Source organism: Morus notabilis, unplaced genomic scaffold (assembly GCF_000414095.1).
Source record: "Morus notabilis unplaced genomic scaffold, ASM41409v2 Scaffold1333, whole genome shotgun sequence".
In the NCBI taxonomy this organism is placed as follows: Eukaryota; Viridiplantae; Streptophyta; class Magnoliopsida; order Rosales; family Moraceae; genus Morus; species Morus notabilis.
Genome location: NW_010364060.1, coordinates 542,425 through 560,518, shown reverse-complemented (window position 1 = coordinate 560,518; position 18,094 = coordinate 542,425). Strand labels below are relative to the sequence as shown.

The following is an 18,094-nucleotide window of genomic DNA, read 5'->3' as shown; positions in this document are numbered from 1 at the left end:
AATATTATATTAATTAAAAAGTATTAATTAAGAATAAGAGATAAAAATTTAGATTTACCCACTCTTTTTTTTTTTTTTTTTTAAATACTTCTACAACATCCAACTGGTCTGGTAGAGCTTTACCCTTTCCTAATTTTTCCGACGCACAACATGTGTTACTTCTAATTTGGAGCTATAGAGCTCAGCAAGTGAAGAGTCTCGTCTCACAATCTTAAAATTATCATTAACATATAATCATCATATACACAACGAATTAATTCATGATAGTTATTTTATGTTAATACAAGTCCATATGAAATCTTGAGAAAACAAGTTGTATTATTTCTGGTGCATTTTTACTACAAACGCATGAGAAAATACAAGAGATAAATATTACATTTTACATAAAAGTCTTGGTAAAAGTCCCACTTGCAAAGCTGAGACAACTCCTTATTTATGTATATTGTTGCAGTTTCAGCAATATGCATGTATAGTATAGTCCATCGTATTTAGAGATGCGTACAGAACACTATACGTACGGATTTAGAATCTTAAATATTGTTACAAAGTCAGAAAAATTATAGATCTTCAAAATTGATTATTAGTCTATCCTTGAATAAGTTGTATATTAACGTCAAAAATTAGTTCTGAATTTAAGAAAATAACAAAACAAAAAAAAAATCTAGCAGCTATTTCCATGCCTCAAGGATAATTAAATTAAAGTAACTGAACCTGCTCTAACAAGAACAACTCAAAATTAATGTTAGGGATATTTATTTTTTTTATAGCTTGTGTTTTGGGTTTATAAAAAAACTATACTTTTAGTTTTTTTATCTTATCAAATATATATCTTCAAATTAGATTTAATATAAAAATTTATACCTTTCTACAATTAATCCTCAATTTTAACCTTTAGAATACCTAAAATACATAGAAAAAGGAAAAAACCTAAAAAAAACTTTGAACTCACAATTTTAACCTCTAAAATATGTAAAATACCATTCAAATAGGTTTTTTGTGTTATTAATTTTTAATTATCATAATATTAGAAAGTTTTAGTTTTTTTTCCCTTTTTCTTAAGGATAGATTAGTCAATTTAAATGTCAAAATCAATTATTGACCGAGATAAAATATAGATTTGTATATCTAATTTGTAGATATACATTTGATGAGATAAAAAATTGAAGGAATAAATTTTAAATAAACTTAAAATATAAGGTATAAAAATATAAATATCCCTAATAAAAATAAAAACCGATGGCTGATAATTAATTTCATTTTCATAGAGAAATGAGCTAACATGTGGCAAGAATAAAAGTAAGAGAATGAGAAAGAGTGACAAAAAAGTATAAATATAAAATTTATTTGGGTGCATTTATAGTGAAGAAGAATACTATAGTCATGTTCATTTCATTATTCGAGTTTAGAATTTGAGTTTTGCGACAGTAAAAAACTCTAAAAAACAGTCAAATCTAACTTTTTTACTACAGTAAAAAATTCTCACATAAAATTACATCTCAATTCAAATTAAAAACTTGAATCAGTAAATTAAACGAGCCCTAACTGTGTTTTAATCGTTAAAATCAAATTTTCAATTGTCTTACTTTTGTACTCTTACTTTGAAGCAATAAAAGTACATGGACTTAGAAATAACAAAAAACACCAAGAAAAGTTTATACAATATATAACGATAATCTTTTTGTGCGCTTTTAGTTTTTTGAAGAGAGCTGTTACAAATTTTCATTTAAAAAAAACCTGTTACAAATTTTCAGGATTTGTGTTGCTCGCATGAAACTCACTGAGCCATCTGAATAAGATGAAGCGACTCAGTCCGCTTCAAGGGCCGCAATCTCATATCTGACCTCTTCCATGTGCTCAATAATAGCAGTTACAGAATCCTGCACTCCTCTAATGGCCTCCTTGAGAGCATTATCATATTCAGCATCTGCTTCTGCCTCTTCAGTTCCTGCAGCTTCTGTTATCTCATGAACATGCACACACTCGTGCTCCGTCGGTTTCTCAAATTTGCAGTTCGTATGGCTCACCAAACGCTCCGACGGTCGACCGGCCTTCTTTAATACCTGTATTGTAGCTGTCTTCGAAAGGACCAAAATGTGAAGTTAGCAAGAAATATGAGATTCGACTTGGATAAACATTAATATCTGAAAGTACAAGTACCTCTTTTAAAGGAAATTAAGAAAAATAAAAGATTATTATTGTGAGGTTGGTTATGTCGGAACATAAACGAGCATAAGGAAATTGTGATCAGAAAGTTTTCATCAGTAGAACTACATAAACATTTTCACCTCCTTACCATCAAAGAATAGCTTTTTTTTTTTTTTGCAGCACTACATTTTATGCACTGTATGCCGCGAAAGTTTCCAAGTTAACTCGTTTCCCTAGTTGCTTTAGCCTTAAAGCCAAACCAACAACAAGTGACTTTTTACTTTCGTTTTTTTTTTTTTTTTTTAAATGGAAAGGATTCATTAACAAGAAGCAAACCAACACAAGAAAAGAAGCACAACACACCAAAGCGGAAAGAAAAACAGAAAAGACAACTCAAACAGAGCCAAAAAAAAAAAAAAAAGGGCCAGTGCAATCACAGGAAATTGGGATACAACATCTCTGGAACAGCGAAGGAATCGTCAATGGAAAAAGGAGACAACGCTCAGAGACTCAGAAAATGTGCTGCGACATTGCCACTCCTCCACGTCCAAGAGAACATGCAGTATATGAAAATGGAAATCTCTAGCCAACCTCAGAACTTCAAGCCTATAATTGTCAGGTGCCTATCCTAAACTCCTACCAGCCTGCAAATCCATCAACACTTTAGCATTCCCCTCAACCACCACATTCCAACTGAGCCACCATCCAGCCACCGCGCAATCACCAGCACAGCACACCCTCCGGCCCAAAAAGCTGTATCAAAGTTGAATTTAATGAAATCCCTCTCCAAAGGCTTCTAACGAACCTGCGCAACCGAGGCATCAATGCTAACCACAGCCCCATCCTGCCGACGAGTGAATGCGCTATGGAACTTCTGAATTCTCCTCCGGACTAGCTTGATAGTAGCCGGGAAATTAGGCTGCCTCCCCTCAAAACACGGAGCATTTATGACATTCCAAACAGCTTTTACAGAGATAAGCCCTGCCAATGAGAACTCTGAGGCCAAAAGACTCCCCCTCAAAAGGAAATAAGCAGGCGGACTTTTCCCCCTTCATTAAACTCCCCACTGATCAAGTTTAGGTACTTGAGGAATAGGCCAGGTTCGTTTCAATTCTTAACATAAGAAGAAGGATCTATTAACGCTTAAGAAGGCTTGAGCAGTTATTTAGCAAGTTCAGCATGGCTTGTTGTTTATAGCGATATCCGATAAGGGTTTGTTGTTTTATATTAAACCTCACACAAGTAAAATGCTTAACAAAAGAAGAAAACAAAAAAGGGACGAAAAAATAAATAGAAAAAAAAATAACGATGCCTAATATAGCGCTAAATAAAATTTCCCGAAAATTTTACCAAAAAAAAAAAAAAACTACAATAATTCTGCAGGGCATGGATAAACAAAGAAAAGTGAGATCTTTACCAGATGCAACTTCTGCTTTTCCTGGGTCTGAACAGCTCTTAAAAGTTGAGCTAAATCACCACGACAGTAATCGGGATTCAGAAATAAGGATTCAATTTCAAGAACCTAAACTCCAAAACAGAAATCCGGATAAATTTCGATACAAAGGAGCCCAAAAATTAAAAAATTTAATAATAAAAATTTGGAAACAATTAGATACCAACTTGTTTTGAGCAATCACTGAACTCGAGTGTAATTTCGCTGCAGAGTTGCTGGTACGCCAATTCCCCACCCGAAGCGACATACTCTTCAAATCCCCTTGCATAATCAGAAAATTAAGGGAAATTTATCATAATTTGGCGCAAAACCCTAATTTGCAAAATTGAAATATGCAAAAAGGAGAAACCATTTGAGCTTGGAATAAGCTTCAGCCCGGCGCTGCTGAATTGCAAGGAATCGACGAAGCAAAGCTACGACTTTTGAATTATTAGGGCTTCCTTCTTCCATCTCTGAAACTGAACAAGACTCCTCCTTTATTGATAACTTCTTCTCAAATTCTTCCATATTTCATTTTACGCCGCTTTGCTTTTCCGATTTCTGTTATATTTTGCACACTTTTGTTTTGTTTTTGTTTTTGTTGGAAATGGAGGACTGTTTGTTTGTTTTTAGACTAATTTGCATAGATGACCCCAAAACTATTTACTAATTAACATTGTGGTACCTAATATTTTAATTTTGACGAGACAACCCCACTCTCTTTAAATAATGGAAATTCTTTGCTTTATATGCCGTAACTACCTCATTCGTAATACGTGTGACTAGATATTAAAAAGTGATAGTTAGGTTATTAAGGTCTTGTTCAGTCGATTTAAATTTTTAAAATTAAATTTTTATAGTTAAAATTTTTCATAAAATGTCACGTTTAATTTTTTTTATTATAATTAAAAACTCTAAAAAAATGTCACATCTCAACTCGAATTGAAAATTTGAATCTGCGAAACGAACGAGACCTAAATACGTAAAGGACTAAAAGTTAATGATTCAGTCTGTCTCACGGCTAATTCGGTCTCTACTTTTCAAGTAGATGGCAGAATATAGTTGTGACTAGATACTTCTAGATCATGCTTATTTGGAGATGGCTGAAGATATTGATAAAGCAGTAGTTAATGTTGCTTCGAGAAAAGCTTTATTGGGGCTAACTTCTTAATTTTTTAGATTTGTACCACAAATCAAGGAGGCTTTCCAGGCTATTCAACGTTGTAAAGCTGCAAAAGTTTTTTATATTGTGGCAAAAGAAATATGGAAAGCTCAACCAAGAAAATATGTTCTGCTTAATTTTTGGAAGATGCAGGTAGAATTGATGCCTCTCGTGAGATCGATCCACGTGACGGTGTTCATTAACATGTAAACAACTTGCTATTTTTGTGGATTTTTATTATAAGAATAAAGGAACAATTATTTTGATTGATTAATAATACTGCAACTTTTTATGGAGCTAATTTAGCGTTAATCAGAGGTGGTGTTTAAAATGAGTGGAGTTCTTTATATAGGATTTATTGGGTAGGGATGCACTATATTATTATGATACCGATCACTCTTTCTCGTAATTTATTCAAAAATTTAAAAAAGAAAATCCCAATATATGGAAGGATTTTAGGAGGGAATCCACACCATGACACCAAGTTACAATGGAAAAAAAAGCAATAAATCAGATTACATGTCTAATTTTTAGTGTTAGCTAGGTATCATTTAGAACACTAATTGTGCGTTTGGTTAGTGGATTCGTGTTATAGTTCGGATCATGGTTCGTGACTCACTACAATATTTTTTCTCATAAAAAAAAACACATAAATTGAGAATAATTCTGAATCTATGAACCAAACGTCCACTAAAATTGAACAAGTGTCTTAATCCGAATTGCTTTATACCTTTCCTCCCCTCATACTTTATTTGTCACCGTACTTTATTTGATATATTTTTAGTATAATAAATCACGTCATTTACTTATATTGATCATGGCTTTAATAAAGTTTGTTTAGGTTTTTACTAGAAAAATAATTAAATCGAACAGTAAATTATTTTTGTACTTTTAGTTCCAATACTAATGTACCAATGGTGTAAATTTTATATAGTACCCCGTCGTGCTTTTCTATTTCATTTTTCATAATCAAAGATTTTTTTTTTTTTTCAATGAAAGATCCTGGATATATAGTCGATTCGATTATACCTTATAGCTCAGAAAAGGTTTGAAGTACTAGCCTTTAATATGAATTTCCAAAAAGTTGGATCACCACTTCAAACGGCACTTCATTAATTATTTTTTTTAGGGTAGTACTTTAATTAATTTAATATATGCTTTGTATATATAGTTGACATTTATTGAATCAAGAGAAGGGGTGGTTTTAGAATTATAATTTGAGCTAGTTTAAAACATCACATCAGATTTTGAATCATGATTCAGAATCATCCAAACCAAACACTGATTCTGAATCATGATTTAAAATCACTGTAAACAAACACTGATTCTGAACCAGGATCCCGAATCATAATTCTAGATCTATCTACTAAACGCATTATTGAAACCCAATTGAAAATATTAAAAGCCTGAGAGTGATACTATTTTTCACTTCACTAGTGTTTCTCATATCTAAATAAAAAAATAAATAAATTTAGCGTATATTTTGTTGAAAATGTATTTATATAAATGTCTATATAAGTATAGAAACTAGAGGGGGAGGGGGTTCGAGGGAGTATGATAATTATGATTAAATAAACATAATAACAAACCGGAGATTTATATTGTGACGACCCTTCTGGATGGCCGTCACCGTATACTTATTGAAATTTCTTAAAATTTACGGAACATTTTTTTTTTAAATATAAGAAGGAATAATTTCATAATTCGTAACAATAATTTCAAAAGAATGAATTACTAAATTTCTTAAATATTTTCTTAATTTCAACTAAGATAAAACTTTTTAGAAATATCCTTCAAACTGAGCAACGTTTGAACTCTTGTTTGAAATAGCCAATTCAATAAGGCCATCTAATTTGACTTTAAAATGGATTTCGTGAGAAATCTTAAATTCAAGTACATTTTAAAGTCATTTTAAAATCAATCATTTAAATCGTCATGTTTAAAATTCATTTATTTATTGCATGCACTGTTGCAACGTTCTAAAACTTAAATACTCAATACTAGGGTTGTTAGCTACAACCTCGGTTTTCTTAACATACATATGTACATATACTTTTCAAATATACATTCTTGAAACCTTTGAATCATATATACATATACATGATTTTACTTAAACTTACTGCGGAAGATTTAAGTGTGAGCGGTATCCATTCCCATCCCCCCCATTCACCCGCCGCCTGCCATTGCCCTTCTAGAATTGCTGATAGGTTTCTTACCTACAGCATGAACATATCTGATTGAGCTTTCGCTCAGCAAGTAGGAATTGTCTCTCGCAAAATAATTGTAACTACACATGAATAAATATGCATGAGCTGATTATGCTTAATTATGATGTCTTATTATAGTCTTATTATCTTATCTTATTTTTCTTACTGATGGGCCCGAGTGCTCGTACCACTTGCGTGCAATCATCGGGACGTGAGGGTTTGCAAGGTCCCCCATGACACCGTGATTATAACTGAATTGAATGCCTCCCTCTCAGAGGACATTATTATATTTTTTTTTCTTCTCTCTTGGGAGCCTGAGTCACCTCCCTCTCAGAGGCTGGTACGACACTCAATTGAGATTATTCTTATAAATTTTTCTTGACTTATTAAGGTGTATGCAATATGACATAGCATAGCATACTATAACATGGAATGTACTCAAACACATATAATTCATGTGCACTGCTTAAGTGTATGCAGTATGATCTATCATAGCATACATAATATTAAATTAACTCAAACACATATAATTCATGTGCACTGTTTATGTGTATGCAGCATGACATAGCATCACATACAATACTTAAAGCATAAACATGCATATATAACATGTGTAACTTTTTCTTTAAAATCTATTCATACTATAGGGGAGATTCTTACTTACCTGATTTACAGAGCTGGAATCCACTTTTCACCAAACAACCTATTCTCTTACTTGCTTACTTCTGAAAATGAACACCCATTGAGTGTGTGAGATTATCTGTCGTTTGCTATTCTATTTTAACAGCTTATGAAGGAAATCTAGCCCTTTACTTAAGGCATGTATTCCTTTCCTTTACTGAAGGATAATTTACTATAAGGATCAATTTATTAAATCCTCAAAATCTTATTTTCCTTAATTGCCCTTAACATACTTATGTCTAGATTGAAAATCATTTACCCAATCTAGTAACTTATTCTCCACAATTTTTCTCATTGGACTTATTATGATATAAAGGCCCAATTCGGCCTAGAACTTATTCACAGCATTCTAACTCTTAGGCCATTGAAATTTAAACTCAAACGGGGACTCTTGAATTAAATGCGGGTGTTGGACCCAATCCAATCTTCAAAATTTTAAGGGCCTATCGTATTGGGCTCGTAGGTGCCCGTTGGGATAATTTGCTCGATAAGCCACTAAGTTCTTTAAAAGAAATCTTTTTTTTTAAACTCTTTCTTTACGAATACTTCTATTAAAACGGGCTTTAACACCATAGTATTTTACTGAAATCAAATCTCAGGTTCTTTGATAACTTTTTGTTAAAACCAACACTGTGTTAGTTTTGTTTAGTTAAAACTGTATAGTTTTTGAAATCTGTATTTTACTACATCTTAGGGCCGGATTTTGAAAATCTGTTCTTCATGATAATTCTTCACCTCATCAAGATCTAAAATTGTCATTTTTAGAGAAAACTGAAATTCAGCCTGTAAAGGCCTCATTTGGCTAAAAACATTGGCTGCTATTTTTTTTTTCGAGACTGTGTTGGACAACATGTTCCGTTTTTGCAAAATGGCTTAAAACTTGCATTTGGAGTCAAAACTGAGTTTTGTCACAGTCACAGAAAACGTTCAAAATATCGAGAACTATAAGTTTACACTTTGAAACACTGAAAAATCCCGCTCTAGGGTCCTCATTTTCGCGTTCAACGTAACCAGAAAATTTTACCTCTAACCAAAAATAAGTAAACTTCAACCAAGTATAAACATACCAGATATTGCTAATCAAACTAACCTCAAAACTCATAAAACTAACATAAAACTCACACACCCTTATTACAACTTATCTTCTCAAGAACCACAAATTACATCCATACTTTCAAGCTCAAAGTTGGCTAGACAATTAATGGAGAAAAGTTTAAGAAATTACCCTTGAAGAACTCTCTCTCTTGAAAACCTTTGAACTCCTCTAAGATTTGTTAATGGCTTGGAACTAGAAGAGTATGAGAAAATTTGAGAAGAATATTTCTACATCTCAACTTTACTAGAACATAAGAAAGAGAGATTTAGAGTTTATACTCTTGTAGAGATGCTTAACTAGACTCCTCCTAGAAACCTTTGATCTTCTTCTTCTTCTTCTATTGTTTGCTAGTGGTTTAAGGTTAGGAGAATGAGATAAAATTTTTGAGAGGGAATGGGTGTAGTGTGGCCGGTTTTGGGGTGGAGAGAAAATGAGAAGAGTAAAAAAAATGAGGCCTAGCTTATGATGGCTCCTTTTATAGACAAGTTGGTAGTCATTTTTTTTAACACCAAATCCACTCCAATAATTCAACTAGATTTTGAGTTCCAATCTCCCAAGCATGGCCGGTTCTAGGTGGAGAAAATAAGGAGCAAGTATGCCATGATTTTCCCTTCAACCACTACTATCACATCCCACCTTAACATGAAACCCTCTAGCACACTCAACTACCCAAAATTTGGCTATCATTTCACTATGCATGGCCGGCCAAGTGGAGAAGGAGAGAGGAAAAAATATTACCTACCCCTTGTACTTTTGTCAACTCTCTTAAGTTTCCTTTGAAATTGTTAAAAATTATACTGACTGTAAGGAAGTACTTAGCCGATAGGAAATTCTAGTTTCTGACGGTTCCTTTTCTACTGCTTATTTACAGTTCAATATTAATCCCTGACTACTTCGATATCACGTTAAATTCTTATTCGCATAATATTTCGAACTGTTTCAGGTCTTGAAATTTATTCCAGACTAAACAAATTCTAAACTTAAATTTCTGCATTATATCCCGAGAATGACATTGTTTTCCCGAGCTCACATTGTACCCTTCTACTATAGGTATTTATCTTGTGACTTTAACCTAGCTGTCTGGCAATTAAGGATTTTCTCTTCTTTTAAAATGTCAGAGCGTTTTTTTTATATGCTGCTAACATCATGTTGTGCTTGGAGATTCTTAGAATTAAGATTCTCAAACTACAAATGTACTAAAAATTCTTATGCCTTAAAGTACGACGAGAATTTATCAATCGAATTTACTTGATCAAAAAACATGAACTTAGCATGAAATCTGCTACAGAATTTAAGAATACAGATGTTAATTCCATAAATCCTTCAGTCACAAAATATAGCATAATATTTTTTAGAAAAATCATCGGCTTAAATACATAAATTGTATTATTTAAAGTCTGAGATTTTCTCAGTCATTATATATATTCTCCTTTCACTTCCCTAGATATGGTATTTGTTATACATTAAAATAATCAATCAGTCCTTAGTTTTGTGTATCTCTCTATGCACCCTTTAAATTTTCATATGTAACACAGGACATATATTTGTCTCTGTGGTATAGGGGGTGAATAAGACCCCAAATGCTTGCAACCCTCATGAGCCTTGTCTGCACAAATTTGGACTGTTGTAGGAGGTGATAATGGAGGAGGAAATAGAGGAGGAGATTGGTTTTGAGCAAAAGCAATAATATTTCCGTATAGAATAGCCAGGATAAGCATTATTCTTGATAGCATAGTTGTCCCAAGAACAATTTCTCTAATGTGATTTTTACCCATTTATAACTTCCCCAACCTTTTATATGTTATATATATATAGCCGATTTTTTGACTGTGTTTGGAATTGATTCCGTTTTTATTTTTCACATTTTTTGATAAAGAAAAAATGAAAACGTTTTCAAAACGACGTTTGGCGCAATAAAGATAAAAAACAGAAATGAAAATGATTTTTTGGTTTAGTGTAAAATGAGAGAGAAATGAAAAATGACTTTTAGATGTTTTTTATTTTTTATTTTCGTTTTCTCCTCTCTCGAACATAGAGAGACAAAGAGAGACATTAATGAGGTTTTTTACATTGAAAATAATTTCTAAATAAAACTACCAAATGCATTTTTAAAAATGATTTATGTCTGAAATTGAAAACTTTTTCATTTTTATTTTCATATAAAAAATAAATCATTTTAAAAAGAGTTCTAAATGCGCCATTTGTTTTCCCTTATGACGTTTACTACTATTCAAGTAAATATGTTTCTTTTAAAAAAAAATATTTTTTAACGACTTTGTTGGGCACCACAAGTTTGCCACCACAAGTTTGCCAAGAGTCGTATAATTTGTGAGCTTGAGATTATAAAGTTAAATTACTTAAATTTATCTACTTCCTGGTGATTTATACACCATTTTATTCTTTAAATTAATATTTATTAACGAGCAAAACTCTTTACTTTTTCTTGCTTATTTTACTTTGATGGAGATAACTTTTTTAATTTTGATCAGGGCATATCTTGAATACTTTTTTATGTTTTCTCTTAGACCCCATGATTTTCACTTTTTATTTGATCAATTAGAAAGTGTCCAACACAAACACAAGTTATTAGCGTCCTTCGTCAGAAAGAGTAGAATGTTTAAATTATTTGTTTTTCCCACACCAATGTGACATATTTAGAACGACCATTTTAAACTAATTTAATTTCACTACGCTAATTATATTAGCAAGAGTCATGGATTATGATTTGTCCTTAAAGTACATTTACTTGGTAAGAGAATTTGGTTATAATGAACAGAAATTGGTTATACTGAAATTAGAGAAATATAAATTGAATACAATTATACGAACAAAACGCAAAACAAAAATTGAACGAGATTTTGAAACGGAACTGTCAAAATACTGATGCCATCTTTATTCATACGGTGTCTTTAAAACAGATTCACTCTCTCATCATAATGCATGAATTATTAAAATAATTGTCTTTCAGAATACAACGCGGCGGCGAAAGAATAAAGATGGCACACCACAAGACTACTCTAATGGCGAATTGTTATATTACAAAACTCGATCACACTGGAACCTAAGAACTCTAGAGCAAATTTTTGAAAGAAGATAAGAAGAGCTCGGAATTTTTCTAGGGCAAATTTTTGAAAGAAGATAAGAAGAGCTCGGAATTTTTCTAGAGTCGAACTCTGACGGAGACTATGACATCAATTCACAATTAATTTTGAAATTAATGTAAATTAATTCCCTAACTGTTACAAAGCCTTTTAATTCTCATAATTAATTCGCGACTTAATTACAAAATATAAAACGTTACAATATGCGCTTTAGATATCAATTTTTCATTCATCCAAACATCATTTTAAATATACGACTGTATTAATTTGAGTATATAATTTATTAATTAAAATTGATTAATTACTAATTATTTTCGATTCATTATTAACTGATATTAATGGATGAAAAATCATCGAGTTAATCAATAAAAAACTTAAGTCAATTAGTAATTGACAGCTATATAGACTAGTCAATTATAGTTGACTATTAAGTTAATCAGTGATTGATTACCAAAGCCACAATCGTTTCGTTAGTTCGAATAACAACTCAAGTTTTTGTTATAATGTTTTTTCTTATAAAAATTTAAATTCAACGTTTTCTCTTATTATATTTTATCTCAAATGAATTCATTTTTTAACTCAAATTCTCAACTTAAAAAAGCAAAACAGATGGAAATGAGGATGTTTGGTTGGAGGATTCAAACTATGATTGTAATCATGGTTTATGGTTCGCTACAGTATTTTCTCTCATAAAAAATACACGTAAATAAAAAATAATTTTAATTCATGAACCAAACGTCTCATAAAAGTTAATCAAAGAAATGGTTATTTTGTTAATTTTACAAAATCTTGTTATTTTTCTAGAAAATCGTTTGAAAATAAATAAAAGGGGTCATTTTGCTATTTTGATTTTCTGACACATTTCTTACTGTTCTCGAATACGGAAGGAGGCCCTCCCTCCCCGGCTGGTCAATGCTCACACGGTCACACCCGAAAAAACAAAACAACAGACAAAACTGAAGAAGAAGAATATGATCAGAATTTAGCAACAAACAATCTCACAACAAAACCCACCAGACTCTCAATGGCTGGAAACTTCCTCCCGGCGGCGGAAGTCACCGCGAGCGGCCGACCGGTGCTCCTGCCAAACGAGATCGAGTGCTTTCTCCTCTCCTCCGTCGACCTCGAATGCGACGAGCTTCCAAATTTCCCCACCCTCCGTTCGGGCCTCCTCTCCCTCACCACTCACCGCCTCCTATGGCTCCCCGAATCCACCACCGCCTCCGCCTCGGCGATCCCTCTCGCCGCAGTCACTCACATCTTCTCTCCCAAGAAATCCTTCCGCTCCATGTTCGCCTCTCCAAGAATCCGCTGCCAAATCTCCGTCTCGCCCGAGGGCGGGTTAATCGCTTCGGCCTCGGCCTCGGGTTCGAGATCGGTGGTGGTGACGATGGTGGTGCGGGGGAAGGGCGATTGCGACGCCTTCTTGGCCAAGCTCTGGGAGAGCTGGAGAGGTAGGGCTTGGGAGAGTGAGGTTGCGGCTTCGAGTGATCAATCCGGCTCGGGCTCGGGCTCGGGCTTGGTCTCGGCTTCGGGAGGGTTGTATAGGAGCGACGGGACGCTGAGGATGGTTGGGGTTTCGGGGATATTGAGGAAAGAGCAGGAGATGTGGGAGAGCACTGATAAGAGCTTGCAGGATGCTTTCCAAGATTTGAATGCTCTTATGGTAATTTGTTTAATACTGTCTTTCTTTTTGCTTAATTGGTGTAATACTGTCTTTCTTTTTGCTTAATTTGTTTCTCTTAATAATCTCATCGTTCACGTGTTTATATATACTGACAATTATTTAGCTTCTTTGGGTCATTTTCAGTGGCTTCATCAATTATGCATTTTGTTATTTTGGGACTTTTGTATTTGCTATTTCTGATTGTTTTATGTTCTTCAGCTTTTAGCTATGTGTGTTGTTTTCTCATGAATGCAGCAGTTATGTTTATAGCCAAGTTTGTTTTAGCTATGTATATGCTAATGCTATGCTCTGTGATATATGCAGTTTTTCGTCTTAAAAAAAATGAGAATATAGAAACAGGATTTAAGAATTTTTTGGCCCTTCATGTAATGTTAATGCAGCAAATAATTACCATGTTGTTGCTAGTTTTTTTTTTTTTTTTTTTTTTCCCAGTTTAGCAGTTGCTAAGGTTTTATGTCAACATTTTGTTGCAGAGTAAGGCCAAAGAGATGGTGATGCTTGCAGAGAAAATGAGGCAAAAACTCTTGTCCGGCACGAATTCTCAAACCGGTGCAGATGATGAGGAAATGGGTTCCAAACAAGAGATGCAAGATTGGTTGTTGAGTGTTGGTATTTTATCTCCTGTTACCAAAGAGTCTGCAGGTGCTCTGTACCACCAACAATTGTCCCGTCAGGTTGCCTACACTCCTTATTCTATGTAATTAGACACATCTTTATTGGTAACTTTTTCTCATCACTTTTTTAATTAGAAACGGAGACATTACTAGTAGAGCAGATAGATTTAGAACGTTAATGATGCCGGAGGAAAAGTTCTCCAAAATAGAAGAAAAAAAGTATCATGTTTCTGTTCATCCCCAGAACCCAGAAACAACTACTTTTTGAAAGCAACGACCTGCAATGATAAAGGAAAAACCAAGAAGAAGTGAGCTTTCTTGAAAACTCAAAGGAAACCAGCTTCATTCAGCAGTTAATATGATAAGTTTCTAGCCACAGAACAATGTAAAAAACAAATGTTCAATTGTTTCCCCTTCTTATTGTTTAACCAAATAGATTTTAAGATAAGACGAGCAAAGGCTTATCGTTCTTGAATATTCGAGTTTTGGTGCCTGGTACCCATAGATAGTTTGAAATGTAGAATAATTTTTATTAATCTTAGCCTGAGTGGTTTTTGGAGTTGTCAATCCCTCCCACTGGTTCGCTCAACAACTCAGAATTGCACACACTTGTAGCTTGTGCCATAATATATGTACTGGTTTCTCATTTGTAGATTCTCTTAGTGAGGGGAGAAGCAGTAGCTAACACATAATGCTGTTGATTAGTGTTGTGGTCTTGGTAATGTTGGTATTGTTTAATAACAACAACAACAACAACAACAAATACAAGCCTTAATCCCAAATGTTGGTATTGTTTAACATTAATTTAAAATTTACTTTGCTTAGAATGAAGCTATATCATTCTTTTTGTCATTCAGTTGGCAGATTTTGTCAAAATTCCGCTTGAGAGGGCTGGAGGAATGATTAATCTTATAGATATCTATTGTCTCTTCAATCGCGCTAGAGGCACAGGTTTTGTATTAATATCCTCTGTTTTATATTATTTGCAAGTCTAACTTTTAGTATGAGATGTTGATCTCTTTTCAGCATGCGTAGAAGGTGAAAACATTGTTTCTTCTCTTCCTGTAACACAGAACTGATATCACCAGACGATTTACTGCAAGCATGTATGCTTTGGGAGAAGTTTGATGTGTATGTGTGGTATTCAACTAATTTATGTAAAATCATTGTCACCTCTCTACAATTTAAGAGCATAATATGAATTATAATTAATTTCACTAGTGGCTCTCGAACTTTAACAGATGTCTCATTTCTGTCTCCTAACTTCAGATTGAACATTTTGGTTCATAATTACCACATCATCCATTAAATTAAAATAAAGGGTCACATAAGTGTTATGTGCCCTTTTCTGAGGATGAAAAAGTTCATAGTTAAGGGAATAAAATGAGATTCTTATAAAAGTTCTGGAACCATTAGTTACACTTATGTAAGCATTTTTGTCAAACTTTTTAACGTAATTTAGTTTGAGGACCAACTAGAAACAACTACATAAGTTTGGGAACCAAAATGTTTGATTTTAAAACTTCTGAAATGTTTTGAGTCAGAAAAAGTCAATGACCACTGATGAAATCACTTTTATGAATTTTTTATTTTATTTTTCTTATACAAGAGTCTAATCATGATATTATGTTATTCTGTGGTTGCAGACCTGTGATGCTTCGAAAGTTTGATAGTGGAGTCAGGGTCATCCAAAATAAGTCCCACAGTGATGAGGAGGTGCTTTTTTCTCTTATATTTACGAGTTATAACTGGATTCTTAATGTTTTGGTTATCCTGAGACTAGATTCTCCTTTTTTTCCCTTTTTTCTTGGAGTGGAATTGGGGGGGATACATTTTCCCAAAAAAAAAAAAAGAAAAAAAAAAAGAAAAAGTGGGGAATGGATATGCATGTAGGCTTCCTTGTTTTCCACGTTTGATATGGTGGAATGGGTCAGCAGGTTACTGCCTCTACTGTGCTTTTAAACATTTTCATAAAGAAAAACAAAATGAAAGCATGTTTTTTGTTTCGTGTTTTAAACAGAAAACAGAACTAATTAATATTGGTTGTTGGCTCTTAAAACTCTCTTAGGGAACAAAGAAACACTTTCAGTTTCAATAGTTTGTGTTCTCCAGATGAGTAGGGAAGAGAGAAACAAAAGGCATCGTTTTTCCCTGAATTCAATCTTATCTATTGAAACTTTTTTGAAAACTTATTTTGTAGTGTGCTCTTTTGCTGTACTTTATTTTTTCACCATGTGCCCAATGGAAAGGTTTTGTGCACATGTCCTTATCTTGACACGCTCTGAAATAAGTCTGTTCCGAGTTCAAGAAAATACTTCGAAGGGATCTTTGAATATGGAACAGGGTTGCGATTTAGATAACTAGATATCCTTCTGAGTAAAAGTGAAACAAAAAATGAAGTCACAATTTTCCAAGGCAAAAATATTCTGTAAGCCTGCAGTTTTTGTTTCTTAATGGTCCAAATAGCAAGTCTGATGGAGATCTCTTTAGGTTTCCAGTTATGATTACATGTTTCCATAATCATTGTTCTGTTGTAGTGCCTATACATCTTTATTGCATAAAGGCAATTCTTATAATTTGTCTATGTACTCATTTTCCTCGGTGGGAAAGTGGGAAAGTAAGGTAGATGAGAAGTTTGTCTTCTCTCTTCAAGTTTTTCCCTTTTCTTTTGAGCCATCATAAGTATGCTGCCAATTTGAGATAAGGTATCAGGTGGCCCAAGCAAATCAGCGTAAGCCATGCCATCTTGGAGATGCCAAATGTTGCAATATTTATTTTTCCATCATAGATATATGTTATTCTATCTTTGGAAATTCTACAGAAACGATATCAAGTTATGTTATAACAGCTAGTTAGTTTGTCCGCAGGTTTTTGCTAGAATCAAGACCCTCACAACAAAACCTGATGCTCTTCGAACTGGGATAAGCGCCAGCGATGCTGCAATGACATTAGGGATTGCACCAGCAATGGCCAAGGAACAGCTTCTTACTGCTGAAAGTAAAGGTAAGCTGTTGTGCAGCTTCTATTTGGAATATATTATTGTTGAAAAATAGAAATTAATATTGAACGTGTATTCAGGTCTGCTGTGCAGAGATGTAAGCCCCGATGGCTTTCGATTTTATATAAATCTGTACTACGAACTTGATCCAAATGACATCTACTTGTGAGTAAACATTTCTGATTTTCCGTACTTGTTTGGTATTGTGGTCTTGCTCTTTCTCTCTCGATTTAAACTGCATCAATTTTTAACTATCGTCAACTGACATTGTATCTGGACAGAGCGAAGGATTATGGGGTCTATGCAACCTGGATAAAGGCAGCCCTGGCTTCTAGATAAGAGTTGGTTTATCCGTTGGTCTTTTTCATAAGGCTGAATATAACTCCCACAAAATACCTCAAACGCAGCCAGTCTACCCGTAAGTTTCTTTCTTCAATCTTCTCGGTTGGGGCGCCATTTTATGTCGAGACTCGACCAATTTGCGCACAATCAAAACTCCAGTGCTAAAAGATTCCAATTTTCTTGCAGCTTCTGGATTTCCAAAGCTAGTGTTTCTTCCTTTCGTGACTTTTAGCCTGCTGCAAGTACATGTCAATTTGCAGTTGAAGAAACTTGGGCAAACTTTTTTCCATATTTTTCTGCGGAGAGGTTTTGGCCCAATGTATATGTATTATCTCGATTTAATGGTCGTAACAATAAGAAAGGTAATGGCGGGCTAATGATTATAGCAATTTTGACATAATTCGTTAAGGTGTTTCGGTGACAAACGGTATAAAGAAGGTTTGTAGAGTATTGATATTTCGAGTAGTCAAAAATTGTTATCTTCTCGAACTATTGTTTTTAACATTTATGTTGCTTCCTATTCTCCGACCTTTTAACTATACGTTTGTGTCGCTTGATTATGCTTTGTTCGACCTTTCTTCTTCTTTTCTTTTTTTTTTTTTTTTTTTTTTTTTTTTTTTTTTTTTTTT

General features: G+C 33.6%; 2 protein-coding genes across 2 annotated transcripts; one reads left to right on the top strand and one right to left on the bottom strand.

Moving 5' to 3' along the window:
• Positions 1 to 1,642: 1,642 nt before the first annotated feature.
• On the bottom strand, positions 1,643 to 4,160 carry LOC21403157. The gene is made up of 4 exons (XM_024170499.1): positions 3,948 to 4,160; positions 3,766 to 3,859; positions 3,563 to 3,667; positions 1,643 to 2,075 (listed from the first exon to the last, which is right to left on the bottom strand). Exons 1-4 carry the CDS (start codon positions 4,103 to 4,105, stop codon positions 1,806 to 1,808), a joined length of 627 nt encoding a protein of 208 aa, XP_024026267.1. The 5' UTR covers positions 4,106 to 4,160; the 3' UTR covers positions 1,643 to 1,805.
• An 8,543-nt stretch (positions 4,161 to 12,703) lies between these two features.
• Positions 12,704 to 17,921, top strand: LOC21403156 (vacuolar protein sorting-associated protein 36). Its single transcript, XM_024170468.1, has 9 exons — positions 12,704 to 13,490; positions 13,985 to 14,185; positions 14,983 to 15,076; positions 15,199 to 15,256; positions 15,772 to 15,841; positions 16,993 to 17,128; positions 17,204 to 17,288; positions 17,405 to 17,541; positions 17,652 to 17,921. Exons 1-8 carry the CDS (start codon positions 12,849 to 12,851, stop codon positions 17,460 to 17,462), a joined length of 1,344 nt encoding a protein of 447 aa, XP_024026236.1. The 5' UTR covers positions 12,704 to 12,848; the 3' UTR covers positions 17,463 to 17,541; positions 17,652 to 17,921.
• Positions 17,922 to 18,094: the final 173 nt, after the last annotated feature.

Excerpts from the sequence above, each read along its gene's own strand:
- LOC21403157 (XM_024170499.1), bottom strand. The coding sequence starts at position 4,105 with ATGGAAGAATTTGAGAAGAAGTTATCAATAAAGGAGGAGTCTTGTTCA. Across the intron at positions 3,668-3,765 it reads TCAGTGATTGCTCAAAACAA|GTTCTTGAAATTGAATCCTT; the intron begins GTTGGTATCTAA and ends TTTGGAGTTTAG. Across the intron at positions 2,076-3,562 it reads AAAAGCAGAAGTTGCATCTG|ACAGCTACAATACAGGTATT; the intron begins GTAAAGATCTCA and ends GTCCTTTCGAAG.
- LOC21403156 (XM_024170468.1), top strand. The coding sequence starts at position 12,849 with ATGGCTGGAAACTTCCTCCCGGCGGCGGAAGTCACCGCGAGCGGCCGA. Across the intron at positions 15,077-15,198 it reads CAATCGCGCTAGAGGCACAG|AACTGATATCACCAGACGAT; the intron begins GTTTTGTATTAA and ends CCTGTAACACAG. Across the intron at positions 15,257-15,771 it reads CTTTGGGAGAAGTTTGATGT|ACCTGTGATGCTTCGAAAGT; the intron begins GTATGTGTGGTA and ends CTGTGGTTGCAG.